This window comes from Phaenicophaeus curvirostris, chromosome Z, assembly GCF_032191515.1.
Source record: "Phaenicophaeus curvirostris isolate KB17595 chromosome Z, BPBGC_Pcur_1.0, whole genome shotgun sequence".
In the NCBI taxonomy this organism is placed as follows: Eukaryota; Metazoa; Chordata; class Aves; order Cuculiformes; family Cuculidae; genus Phaenicophaeus; species Phaenicophaeus curvirostris.
The window spans coordinates 67,233,681-67,249,805 of record NC_091431.1 but is presented as its reverse complement, the minus strand read 5'-3'; the positions used below and the strand labels follow the sequence as shown (position 1 = coordinate 67,249,805).

At 42.5% G+C, this 16,125-nt stretch overlaps 2 protein-coding genes across 9 annotated transcripts in view; one reads left to right on the top strand and one right to left on the bottom strand.

Annotated features, from left to right (window-relative positions):
* UBAP2 (ubiquitin associated protein 2) overlaps window positions 1-16,125 on the bottom strand; it is a 365,909-nt gene that overhangs the window by 185,359 nt on the left and 164,425 nt on the right. The window lies entirely within an intron of this gene.
* UBAP1 (ubiquitin associated protein 1) overlaps window positions 1-16,125 on the top strand; it is a 35,675-nt gene that overhangs the window by 7,455 nt on the left and 12,095 nt on the right. For all 3 annotated transcript variants that reach the window (XM_069880934.1, XM_069880933.1, XM_069880932.1), the window contains exons 2-3: window positions 10,600-10,640; window positions 15,189-15,313. In XM_069880934.1, coding sequence (XP_069737035.1) covers window positions 10,607-10,640; window positions 15,189-15,313 — 159 coding nt within the window. In that variant the 5' untranslated portion in view covers window positions 10,600-10,606. The remainder of the gene's footprint in view (window positions 1-10,599; window positions 10,641-15,188; window positions 15,314-16,125) is intronic.

Here is a 16,125-nt window from a genome sequence, read left to right as displayed (position 1 = left end):
CATCTGTAAAAGAGGGATAGTTTCACTGCTGGTGAAGTGCTTCAATAGCTATTTTGCAGTCTTGTACAAGAACAAGGTGGTGCTGAGGGTAGAGGGGTTTTTGGCAGATATACTTTCCGCTCAGGGAAAAGGCTATGAGAGAAAAGTGTGTGTGTGAGGGCATTCAGTTCTCGGCTGTGTGAATATCCTGTAGTCTTCCATCAGGGATTTCATCAGGGAGTGGTGTCTTTCTATGGCTATGGATAATTTCCACTCAGCTTCGGCACAGAACATGTAATTGTGTGTGTCTGTCCCTCCCAGAACCCCGTGAGGTTCTGGACTTTGCTCTGTGCGCTTGTGACAGATCATTCGTGTTTGTGGGGAAGTGCAGCTGCCAGTCTACATGGGTCCTTAAACTGCAAACATTAACTGCGAGCATAGGATTGTAGTGCTGGGAAGGCAACTTGAATTGCTGTTGCAGGCAGAGGGAACACGGGCATTTTCACGTTGTTGCAAGTGAGGAAATTTAAATCTTGAAACTCATTTTATATGGAAACAATTGTTATGGTAGGTGGGGGCAGAAATTGTAGGTATCTACTGAGTATCTTGTATGAACGTAGCTGCACCACAGAGAGGGAGGAATGGGAAGGCTTTCTGCAGCAGTTTGTAAACGTGAGTGCAGCAACTGGAGCAGCCTTGAAAGTTACATTTTGGCATTGGGTAGTTGCTCTGCTTTCCTTCTGGAAGGATCAGGGTTGTCTGTGTGTTTGTGTATCTTCACTGCTAGCAACCTTAGCTGTGGCAGCTGCATGTGTAGAATCCACCTCTTTTAACAGATCTACTGATTCTCTGCTTTTTTTCCTCTGCTTTTTTCCATGGTACTTGTTACTTTATTCCTGAACTTTTCAGTCTGTTGTTGGACTATAGGCAGAACCGTATTTCTGTTTAAGCCACCCTAAGTAGAGGGGCATTTGTTTGAGAACTCCAAAATCAAGAGATTGCAAGGAGGATATTTCCACTCAGGACTGGAACATTCTGCCTTCAAGTGTTTTAGGCCGCTGAAGTTCTCCAATGAGTGACACAGTGAGCAGCACTTACTGTGTTACTTACTGTGTTAAATTTTTGTGATATGTCTACTGTAGCTGAGGGCAGCCTCAGTTTGTCTTCTCTGCACAAAGACAGATTTGTACTTTTCTATGCTAGATAAGCTTGCTCAAGACAACTTAACTTCCTGTGTTCCCAGTGAATTCAATCCCATAAGTGTGGGTGCTGCCACTTTGCTGAGCCAGCTCAGGTTTCTGCTGCTGATTTAATGTGTCAGGTATATACTTTTTGGTAGTTGGTAGTGATACTTCTGTTCCTGTGTGTTTTTAAAGAGAAGAACTGAATCTTTGCTGTTAGATTTAGTCTTCTCTAAAGCTAACTGGCCTTTCCAAGAAATAATTAAGGTCTTTAAAAGTGTTTAAAACTATTGAAAGTTTTATATTTTAAAACAGTTTTCTGCTTTTTATGTTCTGTTATGCACCAGTTCTATGTTTAATTAAAATTAATGGATCTTTCTCATTTAAAATATGACTTCTGGTAGTGGAATTTAATTCACTGTTGGCTACTGGTAGTATTTCCCATCTCAATAGTCTTTTAAATGCACTCCTGCACTCCTGTTTGGACAGGGTGGAAAAACATCAAAGCAGGTTTAACTGGTACTCCATTTGGAAATGAAACAAGGTTGCTTCTTACGTAGGCTTTACTGCAATGGGACTATATTTTTATTAGCTTAATTCACTTTTTTATTTCAATTTGATTCCTTTGTTCTGTTGAGTTAGGCTGGGAAGGCATGTGTCCCTGCTGAGAACTCAGGTCTGAACAGATAATAATAGTTGAAGTGACTGTAAAAGCAGTCATGAGGTTAGTATTTTCCTAAAATGTATGTTTTATCTGTCAGTGCAACAAAACCTGAGATCTTTTCAGACCTGTTTCTATATATACTTATTTTCTCCTGTCAGCATTGATGGGAAGGGTTGGATGAAGACAGGTGCCTCATGGCTTATTTGGAGCAACACGTGAATTAATGGCAAAATGAGCTAGCATTGAAGCCGAAACTGTACCAATGGCTTGTTGATGGGTGGAAGAAAGTGCATAAACTCCCCAAAAAAGGTCAAGAAAATGTGTGCAGGATGTCACATCTGTAGTGCCTAAGATAGAATTCACATTTCTCACATTAGTGCTGCCAAGACAAAGGTGAACCAGGCTCATGAGGTCCGTTTTGAATGCTTGAGATGGTGTTTTATGTTGTTGCTTGGTACGCAAGCATTTTGGTGGGCATGCTTTTTCAGGTACTCTATGATCAGCTGTTAGGTGCTTCGGTAGTAGGAAGTTTTGAGAACTTCTACTTTCATCTATCTCAGTGCATATATTTGGTGAAGGAGTAAACTATGGTAAATAGGGGCGTTTCCTGGAACACAGGCAACACAGAGATTCAAGTGAAAGAGGATAGATTTAGCTTTGACGTAAGGAAGAAATTTTTTTGTGATGAGGGTGGTGAAGCATGGCACAGGCTGTGAAGAGAAGTTGCGGATGCCCCATTGCTGGAAAGCCAGATTGAATGGAGTTTTTGGCAACCTGATCCAGTGGAAGATGTCCCTGCTGTGGCAGGTGGTTTGGACTATATGGTCTCTGAAGGTCCTTTCCAACCCTTTCCATTCCATGACTGGAGACTTCTAACTTAAGGGAATTTGTGGGAAACTTGTATTCTCAGAATGCAGCTCTTTTAGTTGAGAGAAATGAGGTATGTTAGTGGAAACCCAGGATGTCACATGGCTGGAAGAGTTCAGCAGTTTTAACCAGATTATGGTAGAGATCCTGTAGGAGCACAGGAAGGCTGTTGGTGGTCTTATGTGCATTTAAACTGCTTGGACTGAGAATGCAATCTGGATTTGAGGCAGTGGCTCCCATGCAGAGTTCAAGGTTTTAGCCTCCTTGCTGCAGGACAGAGTTGTTTGTAGGTGGTATAGTCAATTTAACAGGCTGTAATTTCCCTCAGTACCGTACTGAGTTTTGCTGAGAAAATACTAAGTATGTGGTGAGAGTGGGTGGTGCACGTGACCCATGTATTAGAGGAAAAATTGAAGAATCTGTAGTAGTCTGACACTGGTCCCATTATTTTTGTACAGTGCAGTAGGCAGGTGTTTTGGCTGAGTTGAAATATGTGACGTGGCAAGTGCTATTTGACCTGCTGACAGGTCTTATTTTTCCATTTGAAAATTTCTGGCCAAGTTGATTTATTACTAGGTGGTTTTTGTCTGCTTTGTTAAAGTAATTCTGTTAACACCTGTATTTCACCAAATTTCTAACCAAGGTCATAACTATAGTGCCATAGTGAGCTCAGACAGGGGAAAGGTGACAGTTCTATAGCTTTCTTTGAAATATGTGTTTTAAGTAGAGTTAGTAATTGCTATAGTATGTTAAAGTGCATTATGTTCTGGTTAATTAATACTTATCAAAAGAATGCAATTTGCTTTCTGCAGTAGAATAGTATGAGTTCTTGTGTCAGTTTTGGGAGTAGGTCCTGCTGTGGTCAACAAAGTTGAAATTCTTTCTAGATAATACAAGATAAGGCACCTGCGCATCCCTGTTGGTCGAAGATCAGAAGAAGAAAAAGCTTGAAACATTGTCGGTGCACTTATTTTTGGATTAAAAAGGCTGCATTTTGATGGCAGAAGCTGGCTTACTCTGTTATGATGGCAACATTTTGGGAGTGTTTATCTAGCTCTCCTCATCTGTAACTGGGGCAACTCTGAAGTATTACTAATATTCAAACTCTTCCAGTTCGGGTTGTTACGTTCTGAAGTGTCACTGCAACAAATAGAGGAGCGTTTTATGTAGCTTATGCTGCTCTGGGTTCCAGGCTGCATTTTAAACATGCTGGATATTCCTCTGTTTATTCGTGCATCTTTACCAAAATAAGAGAATAAGTGGCCTATTTTGTTCTAGAGCTCACAGATTTCTCTAGCCAGCTACAGATTTCTGTTATTGTTCCAGAAAAGCTGGACTAATTCATAGTAGTATGAAGTCTTGTGCTAATGAAGCTGAAGTAGCTGTATTTGTTAATAGTTACTAAATGCAGTCTATCTGATTGTTTCTTAAGCTCTCAGAAGTGCTAGGAATTTGCTATCTAAATTTTGGATGTGGGCAAATAGTAGTTAAAAGCAGTTGCTCTGCTCTCCAAATGTGGGGCTTGTTTCTTTGCTGCAGTGTCAGATAATTGTAGCCCCCATTGATGGTATGAGTGCTGGATCTTTTCTCACTTTTCCCCTACAATATTGGAGTTGCATGGCCAATTTATATTTTCTGCTGTGTTTTATCATGCAAATGCTTGTCTTGTTTGTGTTGGGCCTCAAGGAGGGGAAGTGATATTCCTTTTTCTAAAATCTTTTCTTGATGGTGGTATAGCTTTCAGATCAGAGAAGCTGAACTGAAGAAGCAAAGAGATGTAAACACATATATTTCTTTTTTCTTTTGCTCTTCTTTTTAGATGGGTCTTTAAATAACTCTGGTAACAGGCACTAGTAGCTACCACTGTTTAAAATCCACATCTGCTCTTACTGTTGACTGAACCCGGTGTGTGCCCTTGTTTGAGTTTAGAAGTCAGACCAGCTTTAGGTATTAGTTGCAGATGGTTTTCTCTTGTGACAAGACTCGTTTTTTGAAGAGTCCATTTTAAATAGGTCACCTGTTTGCTGCAGCAGTTGAATGTGTATTTAGAATAGGTGCATCTGCTATCCCTGTGTTTGGAATGTTAGTCTCTGACCGAGGGGAAATCTTGCACTGGTCTGCTTGACCACAGGACTGTCTATATAAATAACTTTCAGTCTTCCTGTGCTCTTGCCTGTTAAATGTGTAATTCTAGAGCCTTGTGTGGTGTTTAAGCTTCAGTGTCATTCAAAAGCTGTGTGGCTGCTCAGTGGCTGAAAAACTGATGTGTTAGTGTGCTGCAATTCCTCAGCTGCTGTAGGGTCTTCCCTTCTTTCTGGGTGCAGTGTATGGAAAATCACCTTATGTTCCCCGTGCACAGTTAGGATCTTAAAGGAGAGATAGAGCTGTGTTTTACCAGTCAGGAGCCTGACATCCTTAGCCAGTTCAAATAGTACATGCTTTTGTGTCTTTAATGAGTGAAATGGGATGTGACGTGGGAATAGCTGTCTAACTACAGTTATCTAATGTTAAGGCGCAGTGAATCCATACAGGACAGCAGGTGCCGTGTTTCTCACTGTGTGGAAGAGCTGTCTTTTGCTTTAACTTCCTGTTCATTGAAATGTTACTGGAGCAGAAGGTCTAATTGCCCACTGTGTTGCATTAAGCAACAGTGCAATGTGAATAATTGATTTTTTCCTAATGTTTATCACTGCTATGAGGATGCCATCCAGTGTCTGCATGTAAAGCTCCATATTAAATGTTATTGCTGTCGCTAAAAAGTGTTGTCAGATAATCCAGATATGCACACAGGCCTACTCTTCAGGGGCTCTTGTCTCCCTGTTCTCCCCTCTTATGTATTCTGGAAATGTTATTAAAAGTGCCATTGTGTTGGTTCACATGCATCTGCCCCACAGTCATTGCACTGGAAATAACAAACGGGGTTTATAAGATATCCTTCAAAATTTTGACCTCTAGTCACAGTCGCTTGGATTGTGGAATCCTGGGGTGCAGATGCAGCAGAGGTATCACGTCTCACCCTCCCTCCGCCCCTGCCAACAGTGCAAACCCCCCTCTGTGCTTGGTTAGATGTAGGGTTACTGCTTGTCCTTGTATCCTGTGAGATGAAGTCAGGACATTAGATTTGTTTTAACCAGCAGACATTAACTGGAGACTCCATACCTGTATTTACTTCAAGGAGGGTCTGGTTTCTTCTTGGCTACCTTAAGAGACTGAGAATCTTCATGTACATTATCTCCTGGATAACAGTGGCACTTAAAAAGGATTATTGTAGATGTACTTTGAACTTTATTTTTTCTATTAAGATTAATGAAAGGTATGGGTTTTCGTTTTTTCTTTTCCCTCCCCACAGGTTGTGCAGTTGCAACACCTCAAATCTGGTTTTACAGTGACTTTATCCAAAGAACTGCTAAAGTGGCTCAGCACAGCATCTCCATGCAAATGACTGTGCTCATTGTTTGCAAAACTGTTAGAGGTACAAAGCAGAAGCATTTCCTGCAGATTTTGGGTTGATGTCATCTACTTAGAGAGTGCATTATATGAAAACAGAAGCTGTTTTGTGCTGTAGTAAATTTCTGTGATCGGCTTTTTACTGTCAGTCAATGTAAGAGACCACAGTTTTGTAGGAATAATTGAACACTTAGGTGGGAAGCTTTGATATGAGAATGGTAACTTCTGTTTTATTTTAGCCACGGGTGCTGTCTGCTTCTATTGTTATATGAGGCTATATACGGAGTCCCGAGTTTAGTTATAGCCTTTCACTTTCACTGAAACAAGTAGTTACAGCGAAAACTTGGAATGCTGTCTAAATCTGGAATACCTGTGAATCACTAGAAATCAATCACTTGAATCAAACTGCTTTTCACTGTTTCTTGGTGTAAAACCAGTAGTAGCTCATAAATGTAATACAGGCAGCAAAAAATGATCTTCTCTTTGAAGTTGTTTTTTGTAGTTTCCAGAATGAGTGGATGCACCCTCGGTTCTGTGTACTTAGACTACACAATGTATGTTAGCAGGCAAAATGGAAGCTGTCAGATCAAGTCTCTTATCTGTAAATCATAAATAAGCTGAGTTGGTTATAGCTGATATCTTGAGGCATTTTGGTTTCCTCTTACCCGTAATAAGTACATTTATCATTTATCTGATTCTTAGGTGGGAGTTACTACAGAGTTCTTGTGATCTGGAATCAAAGCATACGTGCACCTTGAAATGAGGGAAATAGGAACGAAAGACTAGTTCTTGACAAGTAATTAAATTGCTTTGTGTTATCAGAGAATGCAGTTCCAGGTACCATTAGTGGTAGGATGCTTCCAGCTTGGCCAGTCAGAACTCTGAGAAGAAACTTCAGTGAAAACAGTGATAGATGGAACATGGAAATAATAATTATGAACCACCCCAATTTTGCAGCAACTCCCCATGAGTCACTCCTAGTTGTAACTGTATTTTTCTCGTCTTCTGATGAGACAGGCCCTTTGGTATGGCTTGGTTCACCAAGCTGCACTTGTCAGGGCTCTCCTTGTTGTCTAGCAGAACAGCTAAGTAGTCATGCGGGTTTTAGTGGTGACGTGGCAGGTGGACTGTCTTGGTCATCTCTGTGCTCTCCCTCCAAGCTTTTCCAGCTTGTCATCTACCTCTGTGCCAGTTGTTTGTCATCAACTTTGTTTTGTCACTTCTGGTTCTGCCTCTTTTGTGTTGCTCTTGTTGTGGTGGTTGTTTCCCTGTGCCCTCCCTCCCCTTCTGTGATCACTCTGAGGCCCTCTGCCCTTACCTGGGGTTCCTTTCTGCTGTGTTCCCCTGGCTGGCTGGGTTTAACACTGTTGATCCGTTGCCTCAGTGCAGTTAAGCTGAAATGAGCATATAGAGGGGAAGGGAAGAGGTCACAGGAGGTTGCTTCAGCTGATGTTGAAGTTGCTTAACTTCTAGGTGCTTGTAGCCCTGATCTCTTCAAAGGGCTAGTTAGTAGCAGGATGTGTTCCAACTTTACCAGTCAGAACTCTTTTGGAAGAAACTTCTGGGAAAAAAGAGATGAAGGAACATCGAAATATTAAAGAACTACTGCAACTTCACAGCAGAACCAAGAATAAGGGAAAGCGCTAAGGAGGTCTGTGCTTACAGAAGAGAGTGTGTGGGTGACTGTAAGAAAACCTTGCAATACTGTGCAACTCGCTTGTTTCCCTCACCCAGGAAAGGTGTTGAAAAACTTCACATGCAGAGGAGTGTTTTATTTGTCAAGGTAAAATGCAGAAAAGCATCAGACCAAAACCGGTCATGTGCTGTTCCCACAGCTGTCCTTCAGCATCCTGTTCTGGAGTGTGGCGATAAACGGAGCAGTGATGGGGCTGCAATCGTCTGTTAGGTGGTTTAGAGACAGGCTTTGGGAGCAAGTCCTTTAAATGTCTAAAAAGGCAGTGACTAAGCATACATGTACTGTGCAGTGATGTGGCTTTGAGTAAGCAAATACAGCTCAGGTCTAGCAGTGCAGCAGCAACCGTAGTCACCGTCTAACTGGCTGCAGGTATTTTTGTCCAGCTGGTAGGACAGAGCAAGAGCAAGATGCTTGTAACAGTGGTCCCTGAATAGCCTAACAAATCTGATTAGTCAGAAGACACTATTTTAATTAAACCCTCTTTGGAGAGGAGGTGATGAAATGTGCCTGGCAGCCTGTGTTACTGTGTGTGGTGCTTAACAGTTCTGTTTGCTGACAGTGCCTTCTGCAGTAACGGCATCTGAGTAAGCGCACACTTACAGTGCATGGGGGAGAGCCTGCGTGCTGTGTGTTGAAAAAGAACTTCCTTTTCAGCTGAGTTGCAAAAGTAAAGTAGTTTTTTCCTCTCACCAGTTTTAAATCCCTATAGAAAAGGGCTGCTTGCTTTTCAGTCTGAGATAGTAACAAGAGGAAAGAACAACTCAGAGAAACCAATGGAAGTGTAATCGCCTTGTCCCTAGGTCAGCTCCACTGCTGTAGTAGGGGTGGATGATGGGCATCTGTAGTACACGCTTGCAGGGGATGCCTTAGTCTCTAGTGACACGCAGACAACTGGTGAGGCTTGTGAAGGGTGTATGATTTCACTCATGTCTTGACTTTTTCAATAATAATGAATCAAATTTGTCATCTTAATTGCTACTGCAGTACAGAAGAACTAGCAACAAAAGAGCTTGCCTGACTGTCTGGATCTGACATGTGCAGCCTATTCTGTGTGCTGTAGTCTGCAGTCTGGCCTCCATCTCTGTGGTAGTGGGACCAGTAAAGCCCATTCAGTGCTAGTAGTTGATGTGCAGCTGTACCAGGTAGTCTTGCAGCTTCACCCTCTGCAGCCTTCTTGAGATGGCAGGCTCAGCACTGGTTCACCTCCTTTTTCTTCCGCCTTTGAAACCACAATGTTTTATTTGCTTCTGCGAAGCAGTTGCCAACTTGTATCAAACCGGTTCTCTGGCTTAGTGGGGTGGTTTGGATGTAACACCAGCGTTGAAAGAGATGGTGAGATGTGCTGAGAAAAGCCTGACAAACATTGACCAGAATGATACACAGCTTTTATGTATAAGGTTTCCTTAGTATTACCTGGCGTGACTCACTTCCATGTTACCTAGCACATGCTTGCTCTGTTTCCTGAAGTCTGGTGGCACCCAGGTCATCTCCTTCATTCAGCTTTGGCTCTGGCAGTGTTGAATTCCCATTTGCCAGTAGTGTTGGTTCACCTATATATTTCAACATAACGTTGAAAGGAGCCTTTGCACAGCAAAAGGCACTCTCCTGAAATACTTGAAACTGGCTCTTCCTGACCCCAGTCATGTCAGGAGCTGCCAGGAGGAATAGCTAGGCTGCCTGTGTAATCATCACCTTATGACACACTTCCTTTCAGTTAAAATTTGCAGTTGCAATCCACAATGGAAACAGTGAGGCTAAGAGTTAGACCTCAGTTAAGGAATGATGGGTGTGGATGTTGATCTGCTCCAAGTTATGTTCGAGTGCTGTCTGCTGCTGGTGGGGGTGAAGAACAGCTTTTGGGGATTGCAGTCTGTGAGCTGGAGGACTTCAGAAACAAAGGGCAGCTCTGATCCTTTGTCATGTATAATGTCAAAGGAAGACTTACAAATTCAGTTATTCCAAGAATTATGCTGTGGTTTCTTGATACAGATCTTGTGATGCACTTATAATCTAGCAAAAGAACCAAGAAGCATCCTGGAGCAAGCATTTAGCTAACAACTAGTTTGCTAATTCTATCTTTAACCTCTCTTTTTTTCCCTCAGGACAGGCCTGCTTTGTGTTAAGAGGTGGCGAGGCACTTCTGTCCTTAACGTTTTGTCTGTGTAGGATTTGCATCCAAATTTTAGGAGCTGTTAGTAAAATTCTGTGGATGAGCACTGTTATGGTATTGTGCATATATGGAAATATCTTCCTGATGATGCAGTTATTGTGTACCTGTATTGTTATCCAATATTCACATTACCAGTGGGTCTGGACAAGTGCCATGTTGGCTAACTGGCTGCGTACCCGATGTGATAGTATTCCTTTTTAGAGCAGCAAGGATTAAGCTGAAGAGGATCAGTGTGGCATTTCCAGTAGGAAGGGCTGTTCTTAATGCCAGGGGAAGCAGGGTGTGCTCCCTGGCAGAGCGGCCTCTAAGCACTGTGATCAGGAGCTCTCTGCCTTCCTGATCAACCTGGCTGCTGCTTGACTGTGTTTTTTCTTTTTCATTTTGTCATTTAGGTTGTCAGACCTTGGGGTAATTAACTTGTCTGCTCAGTCAATTCTCAAACCTATGAACAAAGTTTATCTCTCTGGGGAGCAGGATAAACATCGAGTGTCTCTAATATTTCCCATAATGTAGAGATAAGACTCTCTACAACTGCGTAGATTTATGCTGTGCTGCACGTATAAAGTTGTTAAAGCTGTTTCCAAATGTTTTTCAGGTTCTAAATGGCTTCTAAGAAGTTGGGGTCCGACTCTCATGGTAAGTGAAACTTGTCATCCTTGTCTTTGCAACAGGATGAATCCTACTTGTGCTGCTGACTGATGTCCCAGCCCAGGCAGTCCATAGAGACTGATCTGTTTAGCCTCTGAGTAGCTTTTTGTTAGGGGTGAAGCGCTTTGGCTTCCTTTTTGCGTAGTTGCTTGCTGATGCTGTGCCTGTTCTCTGGTTAAACTGAAATTCAGCCTGTGGTTGTTCACTGCTCCTTTATGGCAGAATTTCCCCTTCCCCATCCCTTGCTTTGCCCTTCAAAATCAAAGCTGAACGGCAGTTGTGATACTGACCCAGTGTTTGCTGAAGGGGATGCTAGATCTGTAGCTTCTTTCTGTGGAAGTCACAAGACAACTAAAATTGAAGGTGAAGCTTTCAATATATCATTCAGCTGTGCTTACTTTTTGCTCAGCAGTGATTTTTTTTTCCTAAATTGGACTGTTCTGGTTCAGCAGGCAAGTGTGGAAGAGAATGTAATATTCTATCTTTGAGATGCTTAGTGTCATGCAGATGATTGATGCCATGAAATCATTTGCGCCTGTATATGTGCCTGTCTCTTGGAAAATGGGGTATAGGTTGAGATGATTAATATTTCTGTGGAATGTTAAATTTGTTTCTGTGTAATGTAACTTCTTCGAATTGGTAATTATTGAAGGCAGTACTGGGAGGTTCATGGGATGTTTCTAACATGATTTTTCAAGCTTTAGAAACTTCTGCTTTTAGAAACTCAGCCTTGACCTTCCTGGATAATCTTTCAGATAAGAAGGTCTTGGGGAATTCCCGTTTTCCTTGAGCTTTTTGTTCAGTCTTGCAAGTGTAAAGCTGAAGCACAGAATAAGAAATGCTTCACTTAAATGCTTGGTTAAGGATTGATTAAAGTGGGCTATCAAAAGCTTAATTTTCAGATGGTCTCCTTTGCTGTGGCGCAGTGGTGCTGCTGCAAGACAATTGCTTTGTTAGCTAGCTGCCAGCTCTTCTGTCTGTGAAAGGTCTGTCTGAACTACTTGTCTTGAGTCTGGTTTTATTTCTCTCTTCTGCTTTCAAAGCCAGACTAGCAAAGACACTGCTTGGAGCTAGTATTCAACCAGTCTTAAATATTTCTCAGAACAGCACAGTGCAGTGGAACATGCTTCCGGCTTCAAAAGAACAAAATCACATCAAATGGTGCCATAGGCTGGATAGTTAGCTTCTCTGCCTTAATGACAGCACTGGCACTGTCACACTACTGAGGAGTTGTGGAGCAACTTCCTTGGCTTATTATGTCTTGAGAAATCAGCAGGGTAATTGTTTCAGTCCACAGGGCTGTTAAGAATTTATCTCTCTTGGTGAATTTTGGCTTATTGTAAAGCCTGTAGTCTATCAGCTGCCTTCAGCTCGGTGTCTCTGGCCAGCTGATGAATGGTCAACACAGTTGATGCATGACTTGTACTTGTTGTGAGCTGCCTATTGGAGGTTGGAGGAGTGTTGTTGGTTCACAGAATGGTTGGGGTTGGAAGGGGCCTCTGGAGAGCATCACGTCAAAGCCCTCAGCTCAGGCAGGGCACAGCTGAAGCTGGCTGCTCCGAACTATGTCTGGATGGAGATGAAGGCGGGAATGTAAGGTGTGGGTGGAAAGAAAGGAATCCTTTTCCTGTCTGGCAGGGTATTCCTAGTGTACAGCTGTAACTGTGCCTAAGCCTGTCAGTTTGAATGGCCTCCTGTCATGAGAGTAACTGGCAGTTGAAGCTTAAGTTCTGGTAATTAGTGGCATCTAGAAATGCAGCTCTTATTTGTTGCACAAGAAGTGCTGGTTGTGCCAAGTGCAGTTTGCTCATAGTGTTGTATCATTACTATTGCTGTACTGCTTGAAAGCTTTGGACTTAAAAGTCTTAAAATTACTTAAGTATCATTTGTGTGACCACAAAAACTTAAGTTCCATTCGGTTTCAAAATGGTTCCTCATTCATAACCAGCAGGTTTATCTGAAATGTATCCATTTTGCTTCCAAACTGGAGAACGCTTGTGTGAGTTAGCTGGTGATTTCCGCATTACACTAAAGCAGGGAGAAAATTTGCTGTCATAGCAGTTCCTTAGGCCAGGAATATCAAATAGCTTACAGTGTTGGAGATCAGACTGACAGGTATGGTTTTGGCAGAGTATTCTCAGGAATTCTTTACTATGTTTTTGTATTTGCTGAAAGGGGAAGTGGTTAGCAGCCATATTAAAAAACAGTTTAAAAGACCCCTTTAACTGGTTCGCTTGAACGTGTGATAATGAAACAGTGGCTTGTGTAGCACTTTGTATATGTAGGGTTTTCTTATTGCTTTAGAATTTGCTGTTTAAAATACGTTGTGCCCTTGTCCATCAGTGTGTTCAGACAGAAGGGTCACATGTTTACAAAAAGGAGAGGGTTTTTGGCCTTGTAACTCAGTTTGTAACTTCACTGGGTCAGCGCTGTTCTGATGGGGCTGGAACAATGTGAATACCACCCACGTCAGCATTCTGCTTCAGAAAGGCTTCTTGCCATCAAATGGCATAAAACATTCGGTGAGTTTCTTAACATGTGTTTGCAGGTTTTATGGCAGAATTATATTTGAGATGATGTTACAACAGCGGTCATTGTTAAAAGCTCGGTATGCTGGTAGGTAGCAGGAAGGCTTTTATTCCTTCATCTCTTTCTGATGCTCAACTGGCAGCTACCAGTGAGGCCCATCTAGCCTAGGTGCGTTTAGGTTTGTTTGGCTGCACCGAAACAGTGTTGCTGAGTAAATCCTGCAGCGTGTGCAGGTGCTGCCTGTGCTGGTATCTGTTTTGGGCATAGGCGGCAGCTGTGCAAGGGGAGGTTTTACCACTACGGTATCAGTAGGTCCGACAAAGCAAGTATATGCACCCTGAGCAATTTAGTCTGCTGGACTGATGCAGAGAGGCAATCCTGTTTTGCTTAGATCATCCTGCTTAGAGCAGGACTTGTTCCAGTGGGACTAAGCGGGGCACGGTAGTAGCAGTCATACTGGACTCCGAGCTGTTGGGAGATCTGGTTGTCTCTGACCTGGCCATGATTTACTGCTCTTGGTGCAAAGGCTGCTGCAGTTGCTGTTGCTGCATGAGCAAACACTTGGCGCATCCAGGTTCTTGAATAGCCAGCTCAAATCCTGCTTGGATGCAATGTTTCAAATAGTGGTGTTGGTGGCCTGTGAGGTGCCGTCTGGATCTATGCTGTTTGCTTCCCAGTCAGGATCAGTGGAAATACTGTTCTCCCTGGAGCATTTTTTTGTCCTCATGGTGCAGATGGGATGTAGGTGATTCATCCTGATGTTTTCAAAGCTGGAGGAAATACCACCTGTGTCCTAGCAGGACTCTGGGATCAGCCGGTGTGGTGCATAACGTGAGAGCCTAAGTGTTGACAGCACGTGAATGTCAACTCCAAATTAGCAGGATGTTCCTGTTTTTGAAAGCTGCTTGCCCTTTTGGAGCCTGTGGCTGCCTTGTTGTAGATGAGTAAACCACGAGGGAACACAAACAGTACTTAATCTGTCATCTGAATACGAAAATGGGTCAGATAAAAATGGCAAGTCACAGCTCACTGAGCAAGAGGTTTGTCACTGAAGGCCCGCTTTCATGCTGCCACGGATGTCTTCTGGATCTGGAACACTCAGAATGAAGTTACAAATGTCTGCTAGAGGAACGCTTCCGCTTGTTGTACACCACCAGAAACCTTGCCTGTAATTCCAAAAGCTTAGACCACTGTTCCAAGAGACACGCTCAGTTGATAAAGAAACTGAATGCAATTTGTAGGTTTTCTTATGTGACTTCACAGCAGCTCAAGGAAAACAAGCCTGGCTTCTTGAAGGTGGTTGAGCTCCAAGTGACTCTGTCTCGTGAGTTTGCAGGGTGCCTGAAGAGAAGAGTTTTATCCTAAAATACTTCAAATACCACATGTAAGCAGTTGATATGAAGGACAAATAAAGGACCATGAAATAAGTCAGAGGCCTCTGCAGTGATCACAAGTCAGACTGCTGATTAAGTTAGATTGTTGTGTATCAAAAATCAGAATTGCTCTACTAACTAGTCCTGAGCTTTTTCAGTGTGTTTAAGTGGAATGCGCAGACATTTGGGCTCTTTGCCCTTATGGTCACTGCTCTCCAATTGTTACTTCCTACTTGTATACTGAAACTCGTCTTCTGGTTTGTCTTAGCTGCTCTGAACCTGGCTCACTTTAAATCTCTTTTTATAGAGATATAACTGAGTATGGTGTTCAGGAAAGCTTCATCTTCAGTTGTGTGGGCTTTATCTTATCACAAGGGAATCTAAGATGTTGGGTACCTTGATTTAACAGTCCAACAACTGAAGAGATTTTGATGTGGGTATTTTTTGAATAGTTATGGGTTAGAACATTAAAAACAAGTCCAAATAGATTCAAACAGCTTCCTTTGTATTGTGACACCTGGTGTAGGTGGGGTAGCAAGGACAAAATAGCTCCCGAATGTGGAAATGTGAGTCTTAATTGAATGTCTTGAACTCGTAAGGGTTTTTTTCATACAATTTCTGCTTTTGATCTTAGGGCCTTTCAGCTATCTTGATGATGTCCCATTTAAGATAGGAGATAAATTCAAAACCCCAGCGAAGGTTGGATTGCCCATTGGTTTCTGCCTGCCTGATTCTTCTCAGCTTGTCAGAGATGCTCAGGTAAGTGACGTGTTTGGCTTTTCCACACACTTTCCCCTCACCTCTGGCCTCCCAACCTGTGGTGCTGTAAATAGTAAGTAGTCACAGTTTGTAAATGTGTTCAGAGTTAAGTCCTGTCGATCCCATAATGTCATTTCATGTGCTAGGCAGTGGTTGCAGGAGATCAAGTAGAATGTATGTAATGATAAAAATATGATAAGCCGTGCAAAAAGCTTCTGCTTCCTATCTCTGGAAGTGTTCAAGGCCAGGTTGGATGTGGCCTTGGGCAGCCTGATCCAGTGGGAGGTGTCCCTGCCCGTGGCTAAACTGGAGTAGCATTTTGAGGAGGAAAAATGACACACCCGTGTTATGGTGTACATGAGTGATAAGTGTTTTGTGACCATATTTTATGGGTTGTCATGGTAGTGGGATGAAGAAATAAAATTCCAGTTCTTGTTTTCTGTGCAGTTCTTGTGAGATTCCTTTTCCAGCTGTAGGGTAAACAGGTTAGATCTTGGTGAGCTTGGCTTCCAGGTCTTTGAGCATGTCTCTGTTACTGTACATTACTGGTGGCATAAAATCAATTGCTTTTGCATGACTGTTGAAAATCAGATCTTCAAATGCAGGTTGTAGTACAGGAAATCTAACTGAGCTACATTTCTTATTTGGATCCATGAATTTCCTTGGTCAGTCGAAGCTGACAATTGTTTTCACTTCAGCTGACAGATTGCTGTAGATGGCTCTGCTTTTTTTTTTACCTTTTTTCCCCCTGCCCTATAACTTGGCCACCCAAGAGCTGAATATCTGAATTACCCTTCATTAAAGCTCTTTCA